The 23,261-nt window shown below is 47.1% G+C and overlaps 1 protein-coding gene across 1 annotated transcript in view; it reads left to right on the top strand.

Annotated features, from left to right (window-relative positions):
- amacr (alpha-methylacyl-CoA racemase) overlaps nt 1–23,261 on the top strand; it is a 106,585-nt gene that overhangs the window by 6,627 nt on the left and 76,697 nt on the right. Inside the window, exon 2 of the mRNA XM_038790614.1 lies at nt 17,695–17,948. Within this exon, the coding sequence (XP_038646542.1) occupies nt 17,705–17,948 (244 nt within the window). The 5' untranslated portion in view covers nt 17,695–17,704. The remainder of the gene's footprint in view (nt 1–17,694; nt 17,949–23,261) is intronic.

Below are 23,261 nucleotides of genomic sequence, written 5' to 3'. Positions count from 1 at the left end.
CTCCACACGTCTAGGTATCCCACCTTCTCACATACTGATGCCAACGCCTTTGCATGTAGGGTTCGGGGGGGGGGGTGGCCATCTTTGTTTCCTGGGAGTTTAACCAACGTGTGATCAACTGACAAATTAAAACCCCTGCCCACAAAAGTATTGGTTGAAGCCAGCTCTTGAAATGCGTTGAAATTTTATAACAAACTTCGGGGAGTGATTTGGCGGGCCATCCACATTCATTATTGAGCCGGATTGTCCTTAGACAAGCCCCTTAATAATAACATATCTACCTCCCTTAACTTCACACAATTCCCCACTTGAAGGGAACATTTTTGTTGACCACAATTGCTACCCTTCTGCTGCTGGTCGAAAACGAGGCAAAAAAGACCTTCCCCACCCATTCCTGCTTTAACTTTAAGTGTTCCTTATCGTTCAAATGAGTCTCCTGTAACAGGGCTATGTCTACTTTCTCCTTCTTCAGAAAAGACAAGGGGCTGGATTCTCTCTCGTTGGGATTCTCCGTTGCGCCGACAGTCCGGAGATTTCCCGACCGTGTGGAGCTGCCCACGATGGGAAACCCCATTGGCCGGCTAGCGAGATGGAGAATTCCGGGGGCGTGCCACATCAGATGATGAATAGGATGATGATTTCCCTGCACATTTCAGGAACATATTTTAAAATTAGCTACCACCATTGCACAGAACACTAGAAGGAAAATAGGATAAGATTTTTGCATCACATTCGGGCGTGCCCCAAAACACCCCCCCCCCCCCCCCCCCCCCCCCCCCCCCCATCTCAAGCCACACCAGAGGCATCATAACATCCTTATAATGTTCTTTTCTCGGATGTCTGTACCATTGCAGGATTCAGTCAACATAGAATCATAGAATCCCTACAGTGCAAAAGGAGGCCAGAGTCGGCTCTAACAAGACTGTATCCACTTTCTCCCTTAGAAAATAAAGAATCTTTTTCCTTCTGATAGGATGATGAATTTTCCATACATTCCAAGTGTATAGTAAAAAATATTAGTTCACTCCATTGCATAGACCATCAGAAAAAAAGTAGAATAGGATTTTCACGTCACATTCAGGCGTGCGACATATCCCCATCTAAAGCAACACGAGGCACCAGAATATGCCCAGCATGTGCTTCGCTCAGATAAAAGACACTTTTGTACTTATGCAGGAGAAAATCAACAATATTGAAACCCGAAAACAAAGCAAAAGAATTCCAACAAGGTTACTTCTAAGTCGACATTGATGACACACAGGGATAATCCTTCATTCTTACTGTCATTACCATCAGGAGACAACCTCCACAACAAGGAGGAGATTAAAAGAGCCAACAAGAGAATGGGAGCCTAATGCCCCCCCTGCATTTCGAACACGGCCATGATGATCTGCACCCTGCAACAATCTCCCAGTAATGGCGGCACTTGCTTCTGACATGATTAAAGACAGGATATAATAGGAAAAGACAATGGATAATTAGCACATGGCACAGCTACCACTAATAATGTAAGTCCTTGGAACACTCTAGGACAAGAAAAAGACATTCATTACAGTGCTCAAATGTTAACACCTCACATAAAACAGGATATATGACAATGAAATCCGACAAATAACAACATGCTGCAGAGCAAGTCCAGATTTCAATTTATCTGCACTGCAGAATATCAGTCCAGCTCCCTGCCCTTCATGGACTTCACAAAACCCAAGTCATCAAATGATTTCACGGAGTTGTTGGATATCACTTTCAGGGTCACAGGGTAATGCATGGCATAATTAATTCCAGCTGCCTTGAGTTGACTCGATGCTTCAGTTGCATTGCTGCCGAAATATCCTGGAAAAGGAAATCCTTGCTCCCTCTGACCCAGGTCCCACTATGCCTCGCCATCTCCAGGATTCTCTGGCAATCTTTAAAATGATGGGATCAAATGATTCTCGGTCTGGGACGTTGATGGCCTTCGGCCCCAAAGACCGGATACAGTGCGCTCTTTCTAATTTGAAATGCCCAGCCATCATATCCAGCTTGCAAAAACGTGGCAGCTAGTTTTCAAAGAACTTAACACGAGCCTTACCCTCCATTCCTGGCATACCGACGACCTGGATATTCTTTCTCCAGCCTCGGTTCTCCAAATCTTGCAGGATTTCTGTCACGCTACATTCAGGACGGTCTGCACCTGGACAGGACTGGAACCGATGTCCTAGGGGGAGTGTTTGCTAGTGCTGTTGGGGAGGGTTTAAACTAATGTGACAGGGGGATGGGAACCGATGCAGGAAGTCGGAGTGAAGTAAAACGGGATCAGAAACAAAAAGCAGTAAGGGAGAAAGTGTAAGGCAGAGAAGCCATAGTCAAAAATCAAAAAGGGCCCAATTAGGAATGACTGAGGAGAGCGTGAAAAGGGAGGTGGTCAATGCAGGATTGAGGGTGCTGTACCTAAATGCGCGCAGTATACGGAACAAGGTAAATGAGCTTGTTGCGCATATTGAAATTGGGCGGTACGATGTTGTGGGAATCACAGAGACGTGGTTGCAAGGGTATCAGGGCTGGGATCTAAATATGCAAGGATATGTGTCCTATCGAAAGGACAGGCAGATGGGCAAAGGGGCGGGGTTGCATTGTTAGTAACGTATGAAGTTAAACCGATAGCAAGGAGTGATATAGGATCAGAAGGCATAGAATCTCCATGGCTAGAGTCGAGGAATCGCAAAGGTAAAAAGAACCTGATGGGAGTTCTGTACAGGAGGCCCTCTAGCAGTAGTCAGGATGTGGGGCAGAAAATAAATCAGGAGATAGAAAGGGCATGTAAAAAAGGCAACATTACAATCATCATGGGGGACTTCAATATGCAGGTGGACTGGAAAAATCAGGTTGGTAGTGGATCCCAAGAAAAGGAATTTGTGGAATGTCGAAGAGATGTTTTTTTGGAGCAGCTTGTGACAGAGCCCACTAGGGAACAAGCAATTCTGGATTTGGTGATGTGTAATGAGGCAGACTTGATTAGGGAACTTAATGTGAATGGTAAAATAGGACTGAGTCAGCACGGCTTTGTCAAAGGGAGGTCGTGTCTAACAAATCTGTTAGAGTTCTTTGAGGAGGTAACAAGGAAGTTAGACAAAGGAGAACTGGTGGGTGTGATTTATTTAGATTTCCAGAAGGCCTTTGACAAGGTGCAGCATAGGAGACTGTTAAATAGTTTAAGAGCTCATGGTGTTAACGGTAAGATCCTGGCATGGCTAGAGGATTGGCTGACTGGCAGAAGGCTGAGAGTGGGGATAAAGAGGTCTTTTTAGGATGGCAGCCAGTGAGTAGTGGTGTGCCTCAGGGGTCTGTGCTGGGACCACAACTTTTCACAATACACATTAATGATCTGGAAGAAGGAACTGAAGGCACTATTGCTAAGTTTGCAGATGATGCAAAGATCAGTAGAGGGACAGATAGTGTTAAGGAAGCAAGGGGGCTGCAGAAGGATTTGGACAAGCTAGGAGAGTGGGCAATGGAAGTGGCAAATGAAATACAATGTAGAAAAGTGTGAGGTTATGAACTTTGGTAGGAAGAATTTAGGCATAGACTATTTTCTAAATGGGAAAATGCTTAGGAAATCAGAAGCACAAAGGGACTTGGGAGTCCTTGTTCACGATTCTCTGAGGGTTAATGTGCAGGTTCAGTTGGCAGTTAAGAAGGCAAATGCAATGTTAGCATTCATGTCAAGAGGGCTAGAATACACGACCAGAAATGTACTTCTGAAGCTGTATAAGGCTCTGGTCAGACCCCGTTTGGACTGTTGTTAGCTGTTTTGGGCCCCGTATCTAAGGAAGGATGTGCTGGCCTTGGAAAAGGTCCAGAGGAGGTTCACAAGAATGATCCCTGGAATGAAGAACGTCGTATGAGGAACGGTTGAGGACTTTGGATCTGTACTCGTCGGAGTTTAGAAGGATATGGGGGGATCTTATTGAAACTTACAGGATACTGCGAGGCCTGGATAGAGAGGACATGGAGAGGATGTTTCCACTTGAAGGAAAAACTAGAACCAAAGGACACCATCTCAGACTAAAGGGATGATCCTTTAAAACAGAGATGAGGAGAAGTTCCTTCAGCCAGAGGGCGGTGAATCTGTGGAAACCTTTGCCGCAGAAGGCTGTGGAGGCCAAATCACTGAGTGTCTTTAAGGCAGAGATAGATAGGTTCTTGATTAATAAGTGGATCAGGGGTTATGGGGAGAAGGCAGTAAAATGGGGATGAGAAAATATCAGCCATGATTGAATGGCGGAGCAGACCCGATGGGCTGAGTGGCCTAATTCTGTTCCTGTGTCTTCCGGTCTGATAGCTGGTTTTCCAAGGATAAAATAGGAGCTTCAGCTGAAGAAGTAAAATTTTCGACGTTCAGGATTCTTTCTTCACTTCTTGAAACCTCTTATTAGTATTCTGCAGCTCAGCCGCATGAGCACTCAAATTACTCATCAGCAAGCCGAGTCTCCAATCTATTACTCGGATAATATTTGCAGTCATCATTTTCAGCGCCTCAATGAGTGCCGGATCAAGAGACCGTTTGAGGATCAAGTAGCCATATTGTAAAGGCGGCTCCACCCCAGCCAAAGCTGACTCTGCCCTTTTAGCGCCAGATTTCTCATGTTTTTCGGCATTTCCTCTCCAATACTTATTCATAGAACAGTACAGCACAGAACAGGTCCTTCGCCTCTCGATTCCCACACCTGCATTACATGGGCCCCAAGACTTCATATTGTTTAACGTGACAGGATTTACTAATAATTTTGTTTACATTGTGCCGAGGGAACTTTGCAGTCCTGATTTAGAGTTTAGAAGAATGAGGGAGATCAAATTGAGGTATACAAGATGATAAAGGTATGGATAAGTAGACATGGACGGATGCTTCCTCTTGTGGAGCATTCTAGAACAAGAGTCCATAGACTTAGGATAGAGGTAGCAATTTATAACCGAGTTGAGATAAACTACTTCTCCCAAAGGGTTGTGAATCTTGATGGATGCTGGACAGTGAGTAAATCTAAGGAGGAGTTGGACAGATTTTTAATTAGTGATGGGTTGAAGGATTCCTGAAGAATGGGCAGGGACGGTAGAGTTGAATAAGAGCAGCCATGATCGAAATGGCGGAGTAGACTCGATGGGCCAAATGGCCTAATTCTGCTCTTATATCGTTCATATTTCAGCTTCCTAGCTTTAGATCTGGTGGTTGTCTCAAATCAGTTTTGTGTACAGTTTCTTTCTCTTCAGTCCTCTCAGTCATAGGATCAGTTAAAATAGCAGACGGCAGTTGATAAGTATTGATGATATTACATTAGTGGTCAGATTATTATAAATGGATTTCGAGAAGTTGTAAAATACGTATAGCTGGAAGGTGAAAAGTAACGGTATGAGCAGTGAGGAACCACAAAAATTGATCAGGCTGTTCGAGTTGAAGATAGTAACAGGGTTGTACAATAAATAATTGAAATTGTAAAAGTACTGTAATTAGATGATAAATCATTGAAATTGAATACAGTAAAGTTTTGAATTGATAAGAGAAGTGCTTTGGGAAAAAGTAATTGATAATCGGACTAAAATCTCCGCCAGGAGCCACCTGTAAAAGGAGTTACCGATGAGGCAGAGAATCCAGCTTGGGGAGAAAACGGGATTGGGTTGGGGCGCTGATCCATTTCCGTGGTTTCGCACCCCCCTCCCCAAAGCTGGCAGCAGGATCGAGGTTTGCGCCCACCCCACTTAACGGGCCAGTCACTGTATTCCCAAGCACAACGTGATTCTCTCCGATCCTCTGAGACCAGGAATCTGTGGGCAAGAATTACAATTGGTCCTGATTACGTGACCCAGGTGTGGCGAACCTCGCGTTAGCCAAGGGGATAACTCGTTAAACGGAGTGACATCCAAAGTTCACCGGAGGGGCTAAACCCTTGCCCTCACCCAGCACGGTAGCATTGGGGATAGCACAATCGCTTCACAGCTCCAGGGTCCAGGTTCGATTCCGGCTTGGGTCATGTCTGTGCAGATCTGCACATCCTCCCCGTGTGTGCGTGGTTTCCTCCGGGTGCTCCGGTTTCCTCCCACAGTCCAAAGATGTGCAGGTTAGGTGGATTGGCCATGATAAATTGCCCTTAGTGTCCAAAGTTGCCCTTAGTGTTGGGTGGGGTTACTGGGTTATGGGGATGGGGATAGGGTGGAGGTGTTAACCTTGGGTAGGGTGCTCTTTCCAGGAGCCGGTGCAGACTCGATGGGCCGAATGGCCTCCTTCTGCACTGTAAATTCTATGATAATACAACACCTGCCCACCCCACTGTCCCCCCACCAGAGACCCCCCTAGAGATCCTCTGAGTAAAAAGACACCCCTCCCCAGAGAGACCCCGTAAATAAAGAACTGCCCCCAGAGACTCCTAAATAAGAGACTGAAAGCTGGAGAGTAGTCACGAGGGCAGTGAAAAAAATCACTGCTTAACGCTCACCTGGAAAATACACCCGCTGATTCAGACACAAGAAGCAGCATCTGCCAATTCATGGAACGAGAAATCCAGTCAGCTGGATTCATTCATTCATTTTTCTTGATATTGATTTTACTAAGGCTGTGATTGACAGCTTCCACACACTCTTGCATAGTTCCATTCATCTCTCTCCATTGTTGAGTAACTTTGAAGTGCTCCAACAGCAATATTTATAAACATCAGCCTTTGATTGACAGCTCCTTGACCACTTCCAACAGAATGAAGTGCTTTCTTTCCAATCACCTCCCTTCATGGTTGAGTGACTTTGAGGTGGTCAGCGAGAATTGACAGCACTTAGGGTGCGATTCTCCGATATGGAGGCCAAGGGTTCGGGCCGTCATGAACACCGTCACGTTTCACGACGGTGCGAACAGGGCCTGGGCACGACCTATTCTGGCCCATGGCGCTGGAGCGTGCCGCGCCAACCCGCGCATGCGCAGTTAGGCCAGCTCAATCCTGCGCATGCGCAGTTGGTCTGCACCATCCTGCGCATGCGCAGGGGAACTTCTTACGCGCGCTGGCCCCGACCCAACATGGGGTCGGTGTTCAGGGGCCGGCCGTGCCGGAAAGTAGGCCGGGGGTGGGTGTGGGGGGGGGGGTGGGAGAGGCCGGCCCACCAATTGGTGGGCCCCCATCGCGGGCCAGACCCCATTGGAGCTCCTCCCCCGGTGAAGGAGCCCCCCCTCCTCCCCCCACAGGCCGTCCCCCAGCGTTCCCGTCGGCAGCGACCAGGGATGTCGTATTGGGGCAGCCTTTTGGAGAATCCTGCCCTATACCATTTAAAATTTCCCCAGACATTTTAAAAGGAGCAGTGTTTAGGTATTGGAATCTTAATAAAGAAAGAAAGTATGAGAAATAACCATTTATAAGAAAAGATATCTTGCTGAAAAAATATTTGCAACTTTAAAAATGTTAAACTTGAAGGAGAATCACCCTGACTAAGGCTTGATTCAACTCCTTCTTGGAGGAGAGAGTATTGAAAATGAAGAGCTGTGACCAATCTGCAGCAGTTGGGTGAAAAAATAATTCATCTTTGTTCCTTGCAGCTGTACGATCTTTCCTTTTTGACTTACTCAATGTACAGTAGGACCGTCGGGATATATGGACACTGGATGAATATGTGTTATATAACTAACCAATCAGTAATTGGCTAATTATATAGAATTCATAGACTTTATTTAGTAATATACTGTTGAGATATACTCTTACTGATACAGCTTCCAAATATTATTTCTGCTGTCACAGTACTTATACTATACATTGTCACATAAGAGATTGCATCCATGTCTGTGGGCCTCCTGGGGACCGTGCAATCGATTGATGGAGATGCATGGAAAAGCAAACTGCATGTGCTCTCTTGTTTGCAGTTTGATCTCTATTGGCCTCTAACCTATAGAGAGTAGTGAGGTGCTGGTTTTAGAAGTGGGTATATCATACTTTATATTTATCCATGGGTTTATATTTCAAAGCTGAATTAAAGGCGTGCATCCGCATAAAAATTTAGATTGATGACACTTTGGTACTTTTCCCAGCATTTTAATTGATGTCTATCTGTGCAATCAGAGTACTGGGAAGTCTATAATGCAATGTAAATTCTTCATCATTCATTAGAAAGAGAAACAAAGGATTTAGGAGCAGGAGTAGGCAATTTGGCCTCTCAACAATTTAGATAATGGGTGGGAACCTCCATTGCTAGCCCGTCTCGCTACTGCTGCCAGTGAGGATGGAGAATTTGGCGCTCAGCCAAATCTCCATTCACTGCTGAGGGACCGGAGAATCCTGCAGGCATGAAGGAACAGCGAGTCAAAGCCAGTATCATGTTTTGTCATGTTCTGCATGCACAGAACAAATTTGCCATCACATTTTTACACATTTTAAAATAAATTTAGAGTACCCAATTCATTTTTCCAATTAAGGGGCAATTTTGCGTGGCCAATTCACCTAGCCTGCACATCTTTGGGTTGTGGGGGTGAAACCCACACAACACGAGGAGAATGTGCAAACCACACGACAGTGACCCAGAGCCGGGATTGAACCTGGGACCTCGGCGCCGTGAGGCAGCAGTGCTATCCACTGTGCCACCATGCTGCCCCTATTCATTTATTTATTAATGACAGTCCAGCACCTGATACCTTGGTCATTTCAAGGTGATGATTATTATTTATATTTGAAAGATCACAGATTACTGTAATAAGAGTGACTACACTAAGCCTGATCAAGCCACAAATTCTCGCTGAACAAAGATTCTATAATAGCTGTCATCTGATTGCACTGGACGTGCATAGAAGTGGATTTGAGTCTATTTCTATTATAGCCTAAAAACAGAAAGATTGAAAAGGATGTGGTTCTCTTCTCCAGAAAGGGGATGATTGGGGAACTTAATTAAGGCCTTTAAGATTAAGAGTGGAGGGTTTAGGGATCTGGGGGTGGTAGTCAGAGGTTGGAGGGTCGGGGAATCAGGGGGAGAGTTGGGTTGAGGAGAGAGTCAGGGGCACTCTTGAGAGCAAATGTGGGAGATGGGGGGGGGGGGCAGTTCGGTCGTTACCCAGGTGTAAGACTAGGTTTTAATCTGTCCACCATTCCCTGGGTAATTACCCAGATAAGTAAGTCAGAACTGTCTGAAGCCTCTGATTCTAACTCAGAGTTGGAGACTTTTGTGGAGGTTCCCAGGGAGGAGGGAAATTGCCGATTGGAAACTCAAACTTCCTGGGCAATTCCCACAGGATTGGATTGGATTGGATTTGTTTATTGTCACGTGTACCGAGGTACAGTGAAAAGTATTTTTCTGCAAGCAGCTCAACAGATCATTCAGTACATTGGAAGAAAGGGAATTGAACAGAATTCAAGAAAGTACATGAGAATACATAATAGGGCTACACAATATATACAATGTAACTACATAAGCATTGGCATCGGTTGAAGCATACAAGGTGTAGTGTTAATGAGGTCAGTCAATAAGAGGGTCATTTAGGAGTCTGGTGACAGTGGGGAAGAAGCTGTTTTTGAGTCTGTTCGTGCGTGTTCTCAGACTTCTGTATCTCCTGCCCGATGGAAGAAGTTGGAAAAGTGAGTAAGCCGGGTGGGAGGGATCCTTGATTATGCTGCCCGCTTTCCCCCGGCAGCGGGAGGTGTAGATGGAGTCCATGGATGGGAGGCAGGTTCGTGTGATGGGGTGAAGAGTTTGTAAGGGGACGGCTGTTCCCCCCCCCCTCCCCCTCCTGCTGCCTGTGGCTGTGTTTTTTCTTTTTGTTTGTCTTTGGGGGAAGTGACCTGTGGTACAGGATGAGTCTTTGTTTGGGTGGGGAAGGGGGAGGTCTGTGGAGAGCCCTCTTCACATAACATGGAGGTTAGGGGTGGGGGTTCAGTAGAAGGAATCTTTGGGCACGAGTTGCCCCCAGTAAGGCTGGTAACTTGGATCGTGCGAGGGCTCAATGGACCGGTGAAAAGATCTCGGGTCTTTGGGTACCGAAGGACATTAAAAGCGGAGGTGGTCCTTCTGCAAGAGATACGCCTCCATGTGAAGGACCAGGTTCGGCTAAGAAAGGGATAGGTGGATCAGGTTTTCCACTCAGGGTTTGATTCAAAGTCGTGGGGGTGGCAATTTGGATGACCAAGAAAACGGGGTTTGTGAGCGCGAAGGAAGTGAGGGACCTGGGTGGTAGATATTTGATGATGAGTGGATTATTAGAGGGGTCGCTGGTGGTGCTGGTGAATGTATATGCACCGAATTGGGATGAGGTAGTTTTTATGAGGAGGTTACTGGCAGCGATCCCAAACTTAGCCACGCACCAGTTGATTATGGGAGATTTTAATTGTGTCCTAGAGGGTAGATAGATCGAGCCTCATGTCAATGGGTAGGATATGAATGGCAAAGGAGCTGGCTGATTTATGAAAAAGCTGGGTATGGTGGACCCGTGGTACTTTCAAGAACCCAGGGGAAGGAATACTCCTTTTTCTCACATGTTTACAGGGTGCATTCAAAAATCGACATTTTTGTGGTGAGCCGGGAGGTTTCGGTTGGGGTGAACGGGGAAGAGTACGCGGAATAGAAATCTCGGACCATGCACCCCATTGGCTGGAGATTCGGCTTAGATCGGGACAGGAGCAGAGGCCAGGGTGGAGGCTCGATTCGGGGTTGTTGGTAGTTAGAGGTTTTGCGATAAAGTGCGGGCTGTAATTAAAGATTATATAGAAATGAACCAAAATGAGGAGGTGTCGGCGGGTCACATTTTGGGAAGCACTAAAAGCGGTGGTCCAGTGGGGAGATTATCTCGTTCAAGGCACATGCGGATAGGGAAAGGAGGGAGGAATATGAATGGCCAATGAACGAGATAGTTGAGGTAGATAGGGAGTACCTTGAGGGTGCCCACCACAGAGGGATTGGCAAAGAGGTAAACATTGCATGTGCAATTCGACAGGTTGACGACGGGGAGGGCGGTAGGACAGCTGCGTTGGGCAACGGGGGTGCAGTACGAATAGTGGGAGGAGGCGAGTCGAATGGTATTGATGCGACCATCAATTCACACGAGACAGAGAGTTGAAGTGAACAGTGGTTTTAATCAGCTAGAACTGTGCCTGCCTGCAACTGCCCTGTACTGAGTGCCGCCTATAGGCTGCAGATCTATATACCTCCCCCGAGGGGGCGGAGCCCACAAGGGCACCAACATAATACAATGTAATGCAATGTAATACAATGGTGGGCCATAGGCGGAGCCCACAAGGGCACCAACATAATACAATGTAATGTAATACAATGGTGAATGGTAGCAGAAATACATTCTCCACAGTTATCACATTAGCTACTAAGGCAGGCTGCGTCCAGGGAAATATTGAAGATACTGACTGGAGCAGGGGATGTGGTGTCAAGAGCCAGAGAAGATAAATGAGGCATTCAGGGATTATTATAAGTAGCTATACAGGGCGGATTTGGGGGGTGAAGAGGAGGACATGGGATGGTTTTTAGATGAACTGGAGTTTTCACAGTTGAAGGGAGAGAAGAGGCAGGCGTTAGAGGAGCCCTTGGGGCTGAGGGAGGTATTGGACAATATAAGGGGTATGAAGTTGGGGAAGGCCCCAGGGCCTGATGGTTACCCGGCGGAATTCTATAAGGAGTTTGCGATGGACCTGGCACCACATCCCTTGAGGGCATTTAATGAGACGTTGAAGAAGGGGGAGCTGCTGGAGCCGATGACGTAGGCAATGATCACATTGATACCAAAGAAGGGGAAAGACCCTTTGGAATGTAGGTCGTATAGGCTCACATTGCTGTTAAATACGAGGTGAAAGTGCTGGCTAAGTTGGTAGCGGGAAGGATGGAAGGTTGTGTCCCGGGGGTGGTTGCGGAGGACCAAACAGGCTTCGTAAAGGGCAGGCTGCTTTAAGGAGGCTGTTAAATGTGATCTTGACCCCGTTGAGAGCCCAGGTAGCAGAGGTAGTGGTGGCCTTGGACACGGAGAAGACATTTGATCGGGTGGAAAAGGCATTTGACCGGGTGGAGTGGCGGTTCTGGGCAGGTTCGGGTTTGGGTAGACGTTTGTGACGTGGGTGCACCTGTTATATGTGGCACCGATGGCGAGTGTGCTGCCCGCTGTCGCTGCTGTTGTTTGTGCTAGCAATAGACCCTTTGGCAAAGGGGTGAAAAGGGTGGCGAGGGATTACAAGAGGACAAAGGGAGCACATACACTGACAACCTAATGTTGTATGAATTTCACCTGCTGGAGAGCATAGAGAGGATCATGGGCCTATTGGAGACATCTGGGGCGTTCTCGGGATACAGTTAAATGTGGGGAAAAGTGAAGTGATCCCGGTGAACAAGTTGCGTCGGTGAGCCAATCTAGGGGGGATCTAGGCGAGGGAATGGGCGATGCTACATAAATGGAATCTAACAAATCTGGTGGAGAAGGTTAGGGAGGATCTGAAGAGGTGGGACACGCAGCACTTGATTTTGGCGGGGGAGGTTCAAAGTGGTGAAGATGAACATTCTGCTGAGGTTCCTGTTCATATTCCAGACACTTCCGATCTTTGTACCCAAGGCCTTCTTTCAAAAACTGGACATGATTATTTGAGACTTTGTATGGGCAGGGAAGGTGCCAAGGGATAAGAGGACCCTAATATAGAGACAGAAGGGAGGGTTGGTGTTGCCGAACCTGCGGCATTATTACTGGCCGGGGAACATGGAGAAGGTAAGGTGATGGTGGGAAGGAGAGGGGACAGAATAGAACATAGAACAGTACAGCACAGAACAGGCCCTTCGGCCCTCAATGTTGTGCCGAGCCATGATCACCCTACTCAAACCCACATATCCACCCTATACCCGTAACCCAACAACCCCCCCCCCCTTAACCTTACATTTATTAGGACACTACGGGCAATTTAGCATGGCCAATCCACCTAACCCGCACATCTTTGGACTGTGGGAGGAAACCGGAGCACCCGGAGGAAACCCACGCACACAGGGGGAGGACGTGCAGACTCCACACAGACAGTGACCCAGCCGGGAATCGAACCTGGGACCCTGGAGCTGTGAAGCATTTATGCTAACCACCATGCTACCCTGCTGCCCTGGGTTAGGATGGGTTAGGATGGAGGAAGAATCCTGCAGGGGATCCAGCTTGAGGGCTATGGTGACGGCGGAATCGCCAATGGCGCCAAAGAAATATGCGGAGAACACGATGGTCTGGAACCAGCTGAGTTCAGAATAGAAGGGATGTTGATGCTGCCGCCACTGTGGTTTCAAACCAGTGAGGGGGGGGGGATAGACGGTATGTATAGAAAGTGGACAGAAGTGGGACTGGTTAAGGTGAGCGATCTGTACCTGGAACAGGGGTTTGCCAGTATAGAGGAACTGAAGGAGAGGGTAGAGTTCCTGAGAGGAAGTGAGTTTAGGTACCTGCAGGTGAGAGACTTTGCGTGAAAGGTTTGGATAGTGTTCCCCAGATTGCCGAGGAACACCCTATTGGAGCGACTGCTCTTACGGATGTGGAAGGGAGGGCAGGATTGGAGACATATCCGGTTGGCTGGGAGAGCAGGGAGGTGAGCAGGTGGTGAAGATTAAGGAGAATTGGGAGGGGGAGCTGGGAGGGGAGATAAATTGGGGTGTATGGAGTGAAGCACTACGAAGGGTAAATGCAACCTCCTCATGCGCAAGGATGAGCCTGATGCAGCTCAAGGAAGTACCCAGGGTACATATGACTCGGGCATGAATGAGTGGGTTCTTCCAGAGAGTGGAAGACGAGTGTGAGAAGTGTGGGTGGGGACCAGCGAATCACGCACATATATTCTGGGGCTGCAAAACGTTGGAGAGATTCTGGGTGGAAGTGTTCGCGACACTAACAAGGATAGTGGGGGAAGGAGGTTGAGCCGGACCCTTTGATGACGATATTTGGGATATCGGAGAGGCCGGAGCTGACGTTGTGGCCTTCACCTCTCTGATTGCCCAGCATAATATTCTGTTGGGTGGCAGTCAGTAACGCCACCGGGGGTAGCGGCCTGGCTGGGGAACTTAAATTACTTTCATCGGCTGAAAAAGATCAAGTACGAATTAAGGGGTTCAGCTGAGGGCTTCGAGGCAAGGTTGGGGATGTTTGTAGCCGTGTTTGAGGAGTTGTTCATCGCGGGGGGTGGGGAGAGGTGTGAGGAAGGAGCTGGGTGAAAAAGGAAAAAGTTTGTACAAACTGTATCGTTGTGTGTTTGGGAGCTTGCTCCCTATATTGGCTGTTTTGTAACATTTTATATAAGTTTGGAATAAAATACATTAAAAAAAAATTGTATGTAGATTGTAGAACACTTTGAAACACCGAGAGATTATGAAAAGCATTATAGAAATTAGTACTTTGTTACGAATGTTACTTTGATTTGTGGTGCTATCTTGTGCTTTTGAACCTAAAACTCTTAACTTTATAATGAAAATTTTATATATTCAGTACACCCTTGGTTATTTGCTTCCAAGATGTGGACATGCTATTGCTTCAAAAATAAAAAAAGTGTGTTTGCCCTCCACTCTGAGATCTCAGCTTACAAAGCTGACTTTATGAGAACTTAACAGAACGTTTCAAATGAGAAACGTAAAAACGGACTGTAAAAACAGCTGCAGGTTTCAAAAAGGAAACAGTGAGCAAAAACAAATGTGGGTTCATTAGGAGCGAAGTCAGGAGAATTTATAATGGGAAATAAGGAAATGACAGAGAAACCAAATAATTACTTTGTGTCTTCACAGAGGAAAATACTAAAATCCTCCCAGAAATAGTGGAGAACCAAGGGACTAGTATACCTGAGGAATATTAATATTAGTTTAAAAATGGGATGTGCCAGGCCAGAGGGACAGGGCCTGAGGTTATGATGATGGCAGATAGAAGGGGCGGTGGGGCTCGGGGGGAGGTGGTGAGAACCCCCCAGGTCAGAATAGTGACGTGAGGGGGTTAGGGGAACCGGTGAAGAGATCAAGAGTTTTCGCACACTTGAAGAGTTTAAAGACTGATGTGGTGATGCTGCAGGAGACCCATTTGAGGGTGAAGGATCGGGTAAGGCTTAGGAAAGGTTCGGTGAGTCAGGTGTTTCATACGGAGTTTGATAGTAGGGCTCGGGGGGGGGGGGGGTGGAGTAGCGATATTGTTGGGCAAGAGGGTGAGGTTTCAGATGGAGCAGGTGGTGGCGGATCGGGGGGAAGGTATGTGGTAGTGACGGGGACATTAGAGGGGAGGTTGGTGCTGGTGAATGTATATGGCCCCAACTGAGACGATGCGGGGTTTGTGAAGAGGGTGCCGGGTAGCGAGTGAGAGGTTCTACAATTGTTGGGCTTTGTTCATCTTCCATATTCGGGTGTTGGTTACTGTTGAGGGGGGTGGGGTGCTGGGGGGGGGGGGGGGTTGTTTGGGGTTGTTTTGTATTGTAAAATTGTTGAAAATTTTCTGAATAAAAATATTAATTTTTTAAAAAAGTACTAGAGAAGTTAATGGAACTTCCAAGTAGATAATTCCCCAGGATCTGACGAGCCACATCTTAGAGTGTTGAAATGATCTGCCCCAGAGGGCTACGGAGGCTCAGTTGTTGAGTATGTTCAAGATGCAAATGATAGAACTCTACATTCTGACGGGAGTAGGGCAGGGAAATGATAATGAAGTGGAGAACCAGCCATGATCTCATTCAACAGTGGACCGAGGACTCAATGGCCTACTCCTGCTCCCATTTCTTATGAAAATGCAGTGAAATCATGGTCGAGTGGCATCTTAAGGGATAATGAATGACTGCAGCAAAATTTGAGGTGATTTTGCTTGATTTTATGTGGAGAAATCAATTGCAAGCTGTTTTCTACGCATTGGTGCACACTTTTTATACCGGTATCGGTTTCATACTTTTCCCTCCACACACCACCCCAGAGTTCCTGTTACCGATCTGAGTTCCAATACCATGATGCTGCTTCAGGATGAAACGTAAATTGGAATTTCTCATCCAGCAGAATTATTGTGCAAATTCCTCTCCACTGCAGAATTTAAGTCCTGAGAATAGCAGTAGAACCAGGTGGGAGACAGGCACAGCAATGAGGGCCAGAACCAAATACAGAGAAGTGCACATTACCCCAAAACATTGCCGAATACCACTTATGAATGGGTTCCAGGATACTTGGATTCCCTTGCTCGTTAACTTTAAATAAATTACCAGAAGGGCAGTGGACTTTAATTCCAGTACAAGCTGCTACCTATAGTGGGCAATCATTAACAAGGGGCTGAATTTTGCACTCAGCTTCTGATTTAGGGAACAAATCTTTGTTATGGGCACTCAAAATTATTGCAGATATGGATGCAGCAAAATTCAATCTCCAATATCTGAGACAAAAAACACAAAATGATGGAAAAATGTAGGGAAATCTGTCAGAAACAGATGATTTAACATTTCGGGTGTCATATTCGACTAAAGTTGAACCTTAATCTTTCCGTAGGTTGAGCTTCAGTCTTTTTTGAAAATATTTGCCCATAATCATTGTAGCAGAAAGCTAAACTACCTAATAAGTCATCAGTGGCTCTGTATATAAGAAAAGATGTTTTCAACCGGCTTGCACAAGTTGTGCACGGACCCGAGATTACGCTGAGTGAGACGTAGATTGAGTGAAGATTTAGGGATCTGGCAGAGGTGGTAAATTATGCTGGAGCTTTTCTTAACATCCAATTTAGATTAAGAGCGTGATTCTTACTTTAAAAAATGTTAGTTTAATAGCCTAGTTAAACAAGGAACTGCTTAAAGCGGCAGTTTTTTGTCAATCAGCTGAGAGTAGTTGCCACCAATGGGTGATAATCCAGTAGTTGCCACCAATGGGTGATAATCCAGTAGTTGAGCTAGCTTGTGAGTTATCAGGAGCTCTACATGTAAACAGAGCAGTTTAAAACCTGCACATATAAAGGGGCGCATGGGAAAGAGACTATGCTGAGTAAGATGTAGATTGAATGAAAAATTGGGAATTTGATACATGGGATATAGGTGTTGCTGGCTGGACCAGCATTTATTGTTTATCCTAACTGCCCTTATACATGCCAGGTCATTTCAGAGGGCATTTAAGAGTCAACCACATTGCTGTGGATCTAGGGTCATATGTAGGTCAGAACAGGTAAGGATGGCAGAATTCCTTCCATGAAGGGCATTAGTGAACTAGCTGTGTGTTTATGATAATCATTTCATGGTCATCATTAGACTTTTAATACCAGAGTTTATTGAAGTCAAATTTTGCCATCTGTGTGGGATTTGAACCCAGATCATCAAAGCATTACCCATTATCCTGGGATAAGTGACAACCCACTATGACACTTCCTCCTTTCGAGCACACCTTGCCTTACACCCCAGTCCCCTCAAGGAAGCCTCCAATTTCTCTGTTTCCAGCTGGCAAATGGAAGAAGAACATTTATTATGACGCACCACTTCAATAAGGAGAACTTCTGCCTTTCTGACCTTGCCAATCCCCCCCCCGCACCACCACCACCAGCAGCCCCACCACCATCAACATTCCAGCACTAGGTTAGCATGCACCTCTGCACCATCCCTTTACAGATACCTTGTAAATATCGAGCTTTAAGGGTCTGCATTAAAGATTCAACAGAGTAATGTGGCACTGCCTTTCATTACTATTATGAACAGGTTGTTGTTTATATACCCGAGAGCTATATTTAATTTAATTAAGTATTGTTATAGAACTGTTTTCCTTTCACAGATGAAACAGAATGGCTTTAGCAGGAATCCGTGTAATTGAGCTCGCTGGTCTGGCACCATCTCCCTTGTGTGGAATGATTCTGGCCGATTTTGGTGCCAAGGTTGTGCGCATTGATAGAACAAGGACAGTTACCGCTGATGTGTTGGGTCGAGGCAAACGCTCAGTGGCCTTGAATCTCAAGAAACCTGGGGGAGCAGAGGTGCTGAAGCAGCTTTGTAATCAATCTGATGTTCTCATTGAACCTTTTCGTAGAGGTAAGATGCGAACAAATCATACTGAATCATTCTTTATCCCGATGTATGTGGATTTAAAAATGTATACGTCAGCTAAAAAATTTTCAATATTAAATACAGTCGAAAGTACATCTCCATAAATGACATAAAAAGGTGATTATAACCCAGCACAGGAGCCAGGTGCAAAGTAAAATACTGCAATGTGTCTATCCTCAACAGTGTTTCTAGCATTTGCCATTTTTGACAAGTCTATATATTCACTATAAAATGGTTGTTCAGGGAGGATGTGAAGGATTCCAATTCATTTTTTATGACAATTTTAACTTCATTTGTTCACAAATTAATTTACAACGCAACAGATTTTGGTATATGTACAACACAGCAGAGCAGACTCAGTCTTATGACCGACATCGATGCAAATCAACTAAAAGTTCTGTCATTGTCTTGAATTATATCATATATTTGATTTTGTTTGAAGATTCTGGGTCAAAGCAATACTACAATATTTATCTGGGACACATCAATTAGGTAAGAGTTTGTATTTGCATTCACATTTTCAACCCCCCAAACCCCTCCAGTTCTCTGATTTCTTCTGCATGTTGCCTCTCGCAGAGGTTTCCTGCTATTGGTAATTCTTGGTCCGCCTGTGAATGATCATGAGCCATAATGGGACATAATAGCTCCTCTAGTCTGGACTTGCTAATTAGCTGCTGCAGGTTGTCTGTCTCATAATTTTCCACAGACAGCTTGTGTTTTATACCTAAATACTTGGTATTAGAATATTTCATGTACTTATCTTTCATCTGCACAAATATTCCAAAATAATTCTGCACTGTTGATATATTGCAGGTATTATTTAATGTGAAGAAAAATCCATCAAAACTCATTTGAAAGTAACGGCGATTGCTGACTGGTGCAGTAGTCCATTTCATGTAATTTTATGGTTGACAGCTTTCTGAAAAAGTCAGGAAATTGAAATGTCATTTCCTCAGGTTTTGAGCATAGTGAAAAATATCAGTTTCAGAGAACTTCACACACAGACAGACCCAGATGAACACATGAAAAGACAGACGACAAAAGACGCAAGTCCACCCCCATCAAATTGAAATCCAACCACCCCTGCAGTTTGGCCAAATAAATACTGTGCCCAATTCAGGAAACAAAGAAAAACAATTAAAATTCAACATCCCAATTCAATGAAGAAAATGCTGGCACCTCAATATTAATTCCCCCCTTGCCCAACAACAAGCAGGAGAGGGTAAGTGGGGGCATAGCTACATATGGCCTCAATGGTGCACGGTATCCATTGCCAATTTTGCCATGGCAGATATTGAGAAGATGCAGGTATGTCATTGATATATTGGATTTCCATAGCGCTGTTGTGAATCTACCATTCAGATATGCTTTGAGAGGGATACAGTCATTAGGAAACCATTGTGAGATTGGGGTACGTGCTTTCCAAAAGATATCCCTGAATATCCCAGGCAAGTTAGCCTGCTGAGATTCGGGAGAGAGAGAGAACAACTAGACGTCAAAAGCTTCTATGGTTCACTGCACAGGAATGTGGGTGGGAGTTTGTGTTTGCATTGAAAAAACAAATTGAGTGTTTGAAACAGGCTGGAAGACTGGAATAACTTATGCTTGAGGAAGAATCTCCAGGAACAAACTCTCAATGTGAAAGATAGTTTTGGGGTTTAAAGCGACCAGGCTGGAACGTAAGCCCTCGTGATCTAGAAGTTACTTGGGACTGGTTCCAGAAAAATACAAAAATTACTTAAGGTGCAATGTAAAGTATATCTGTGAAGTGAGGTTTTTAGTTGTGTTGAAAGTAATGGGGAAGTTCAGTTCTGTATAAGTTTCCTACTAAATAGGGTTCAGTTAATACTGCTTTCAGTCTGACCCGCCGGGTCGGAGAATCGCCGGGGGCCGGCGTCAATCCCGCCCCCGCTGTGTCCCGAATTCTCCGCCACCAGAGATTCGGCACGGGCGGAAATCGCGCCGTGTCGGTCAGCGGGCGGGCCTGTGCCGTGGAGGCACTCTTTTACTTCCGCCTTCGCCATGGTCTTCACCAAAAGCAGAAGTGACCTCCTCCCCAGCGCATGCGCGGGGATGACATCAGCAGCCGCTGACCCTCCGGCGCATGTGCGGACTTACGCCGGCCGGAGAAGTCCCTTCGGCCCCGACTGGCGTGGCGCCAAAGGCCGTCCACGCCAGCCGTCGGAGCGCCAACCACTCCGGCACGGGCCTAGCCCCTCAAGGTGAGGACCTGGCCCCTAAAGGTGCGGAGACTTCCGCACCTTTGGGTTGGCCCGACGCCGGAGTGGTTCACGCCACTCCATCACGCCGGGACCCCCCCGTCCCGCCGGGTAGGGAAGAATCCCGGCCTCTGTCTTTTTATCTCTCTTGTGTTTCTTTTTTATCCTGAATTACTATTCATCGCTTAGCCTCCAACTCTGATGCAGGGTCCACACACTTACAAAGGTCATAATATGCCTTTTCTCTTCACAGCATTTTCAAATTTTATTTCTTGAATGATCTATTAAATATATATGCCAGAGGTTCACCTATCACCTCCCCCATTTCACTGAGCATTCTGCGGTAAATAACATCAGGTCATAAACCACTCAGCCTTGAGCAACAGTCATACCATAGTTTGTTTCTTAAACATTTGTAGTTGCATGTTTGTCTTGAAATAAGACTATTGTGCTATCTTCAGAATTGTAAATCTGATGCAGACATCCATTTCATTCTGGAACCATTACTTTATCCTTCTATTTGATAATTGGTTTATTTTATTTATTTTGCATGTGCATAGAAATAGCCAAGAAATAGCCTTGTCAATGTCCAGATGTGGTTCTTTAATTTTGCCTTCAAGTTTAGTTAGCAGACATACAGGGTGCGATTCTCCTCAAAATTTCTAAGCTCCTGCCGGCTTGGCAGTGCCATAAAGGGTGTAGTTCCGACTCCGACATCTCGCAGGACTCCAGTGAATCTTTCGATGTGCGAAGCCTGTCTGGGGGCTCGCTGCAGGCTTCTCCCGGTATTCTCTGGCCATGTTGTGCTCTCGCTTGAGCACAAAATGGCCAGAGTCCCGCTCTTAATCACTATTTTGGGCCCTGGGGAGTTTCTCACGGGTTTAGCCAACAATAGGGTGCGATTCTCCAGCCTCGTTACGATCTCACTGAAGCGAAATGAGGCCGGTGAATCGTGGGAGAGACCAAAAATGAGAACTGCGCCAGGCGCCAAACAGTTGGCGATGCAACCGGCCCGCTCCCATAGGCAAAATCAGGATCCCGCCGTAGCGTGGCCAGAAACCAATTATCTCTACTTAAGCCCTATTTCCATACAATTAATGGGAGCCTCCCCATATCTAATGGCCTCCTGTCATTCAGCCACCTCCCAGCAAGTGGTCACGCTGGCGCTGATTCGTATTCCTTTTGAAAAACGTGAACCTGGCAGAAGGGCATCTGTGGGGAGCCGAGAGGATGAGATGCCATCTTTGCTCGCCGGCAAACAGCCCCTATGCGCGTTTGGGGGGGGGGCTCACATCTGGGAATGAGGATTTCAGCTCAGGGGTGGGCCGCCATGGGAGGGCGGAGTGGGGGGGTGGCAGGAGATGCTGGGGTGGGGGGGGGGGGGGGGGGGAGAACCACCGCTCACGGCACCTCCATACCAATCCTGGATCATGTGTACCCATTCCGGGGGCAACCCTTGTCCCTACCTGTCTGCCCCAATGACCATTCATAACCCCCACCGACTGCCAAGGCCTCTGGCCGTGCGGCTGAAGGCTATTACTAATAGGGAACTGGTAATTGTGGTTAAGTGAGCACTTCACACAACCCAAGTGGATTCCCATAGGTGGGTGGGCCATGTAGCATTTGGGAGTAATTGCCTAGCATCCTAATCAGATCGCGATGCCGGGACACTGTGCCTGAACACTGAGGGAAGCAACACCACGCACGCAGCAGCCAACATCCAAACACCCAGGGGATGGGACGCTGCTCCGGGGCCATGTCCACGGCCGGAGGGGGAGATGCCTGGAGAGATAGCGCAAGGGTTCGATCAGCCTGCATTGCAGAAGAAAGTGATAGAGGCGTCATAATGGTTGTGCACAAGGCTGTTTAATGTGTAATATAATTCCCCACTCTCCCGATGGTGCCACACCCACCCTCCCACCCCCCATCTTGCTCTGAGTGTCCTGGCTGCTTCCCTTTGTCCCCATCAGCTCCAGGTAACGCCACAGACTCAGCATCAGGCTGGGACCCAGCTGGGTACTGAGATCCAGCAGCCCTCTGACTGCTGTATCGCCTGGGGGTTCCTGCCTCCACCTGATGCACATCAGCAGCAGTGTGGTGCTTATAAGATTGTGGCCCCGATGTCTGACCACGAACATTTCCAACCGAGGTATGTACATTGGCGCTGCTGGAGGCTGTGCCGGGACTATTACAGTGGCATCCTCGGAGCTCTCCTCCGAGGTGGTCTCGTGGGAGGCTGGAGAGGGTGCAGCCAAGGATGGGCCGGCGCTGTCAGCTGGAGGACCTGTGGGAGAATGGACTTGTGGTCAGTGGGAGGGATGGGTCAGTCAGCCAGTAAGGCAATAACAGCTCATGTTTGACAGGCCCCCAGGGTGGAGCCCAGAGGTTCCTGACCTTTGCGGTGTCTGCCAGCCTCTGTGTGGGTAACCGCTCTGTACTCGGTCACCTCAGGGTACGCTCCTCGAAGGTGGTGAGGATTCTGATGTCGGGCACACCACCACCAGTCTGGGCCCTCTCCCGGCGATTATGAAGAGCTTTTCCTGAGGAGACACAGAGAGGGCATTGTTAGCCATATGCATGGTTCACAGTGGTGGCAGGCAGAGTGTGAAGGGAGGGTTGGGGGTTGTGGGGTGTTGAAAGGGTGGGGATCGCATGGAGAGTTGTGGGGTAGATGCTCGCGTGAGGGTCAACCGGGCTGGGTGGGCGGGGGAGGGGGTTGGTGTCCACTCAATCGTGCTGCCCAGTGTAGGTCATTGAACCTTTTTCGGCACTGCAGGCCAGTCCTCCTGGTCACACTCCTGACGCTCACAGCTGCCTCCACCTTGCCCCAGGCAGCACTGGCTGCCCTATGGCAAACCCTCCTGGGCCCTCGGAGGAACAGGACATCCCTCCTGGCCTCCACAGCATCTAGGAGACTCCCTAGGTCTGCGTTCACGAATCTTGTGGCTGGTCTCCTCGGCGCCATTGTTGCGAACTGACTGGGGTTGTCTGAGCAAGTGAAGTTGAAGGGCTGCTCGACATTGTTAGAGGAGGGCTGGCGAGCGTTGTGCTGGCGAATTGGTTGGTGACCCTTCATTTG

Source organism: Scyliorhinus canicula, chromosome 3 (genome assembly GCF_902713615.1).
Source record: "Scyliorhinus canicula chromosome 3, sScyCan1.1, whole genome shotgun sequence".
Classification (NCBI taxonomy): domain Eukaryota; kingdom Metazoa; phylum Chordata; class Chondrichthyes; order Carcharhiniformes; family Scyliorhinidae; genus Scyliorhinus; species Scyliorhinus canicula.
This window is presented reverse-complemented; position numbering and strand designations above follow the sequence as displayed.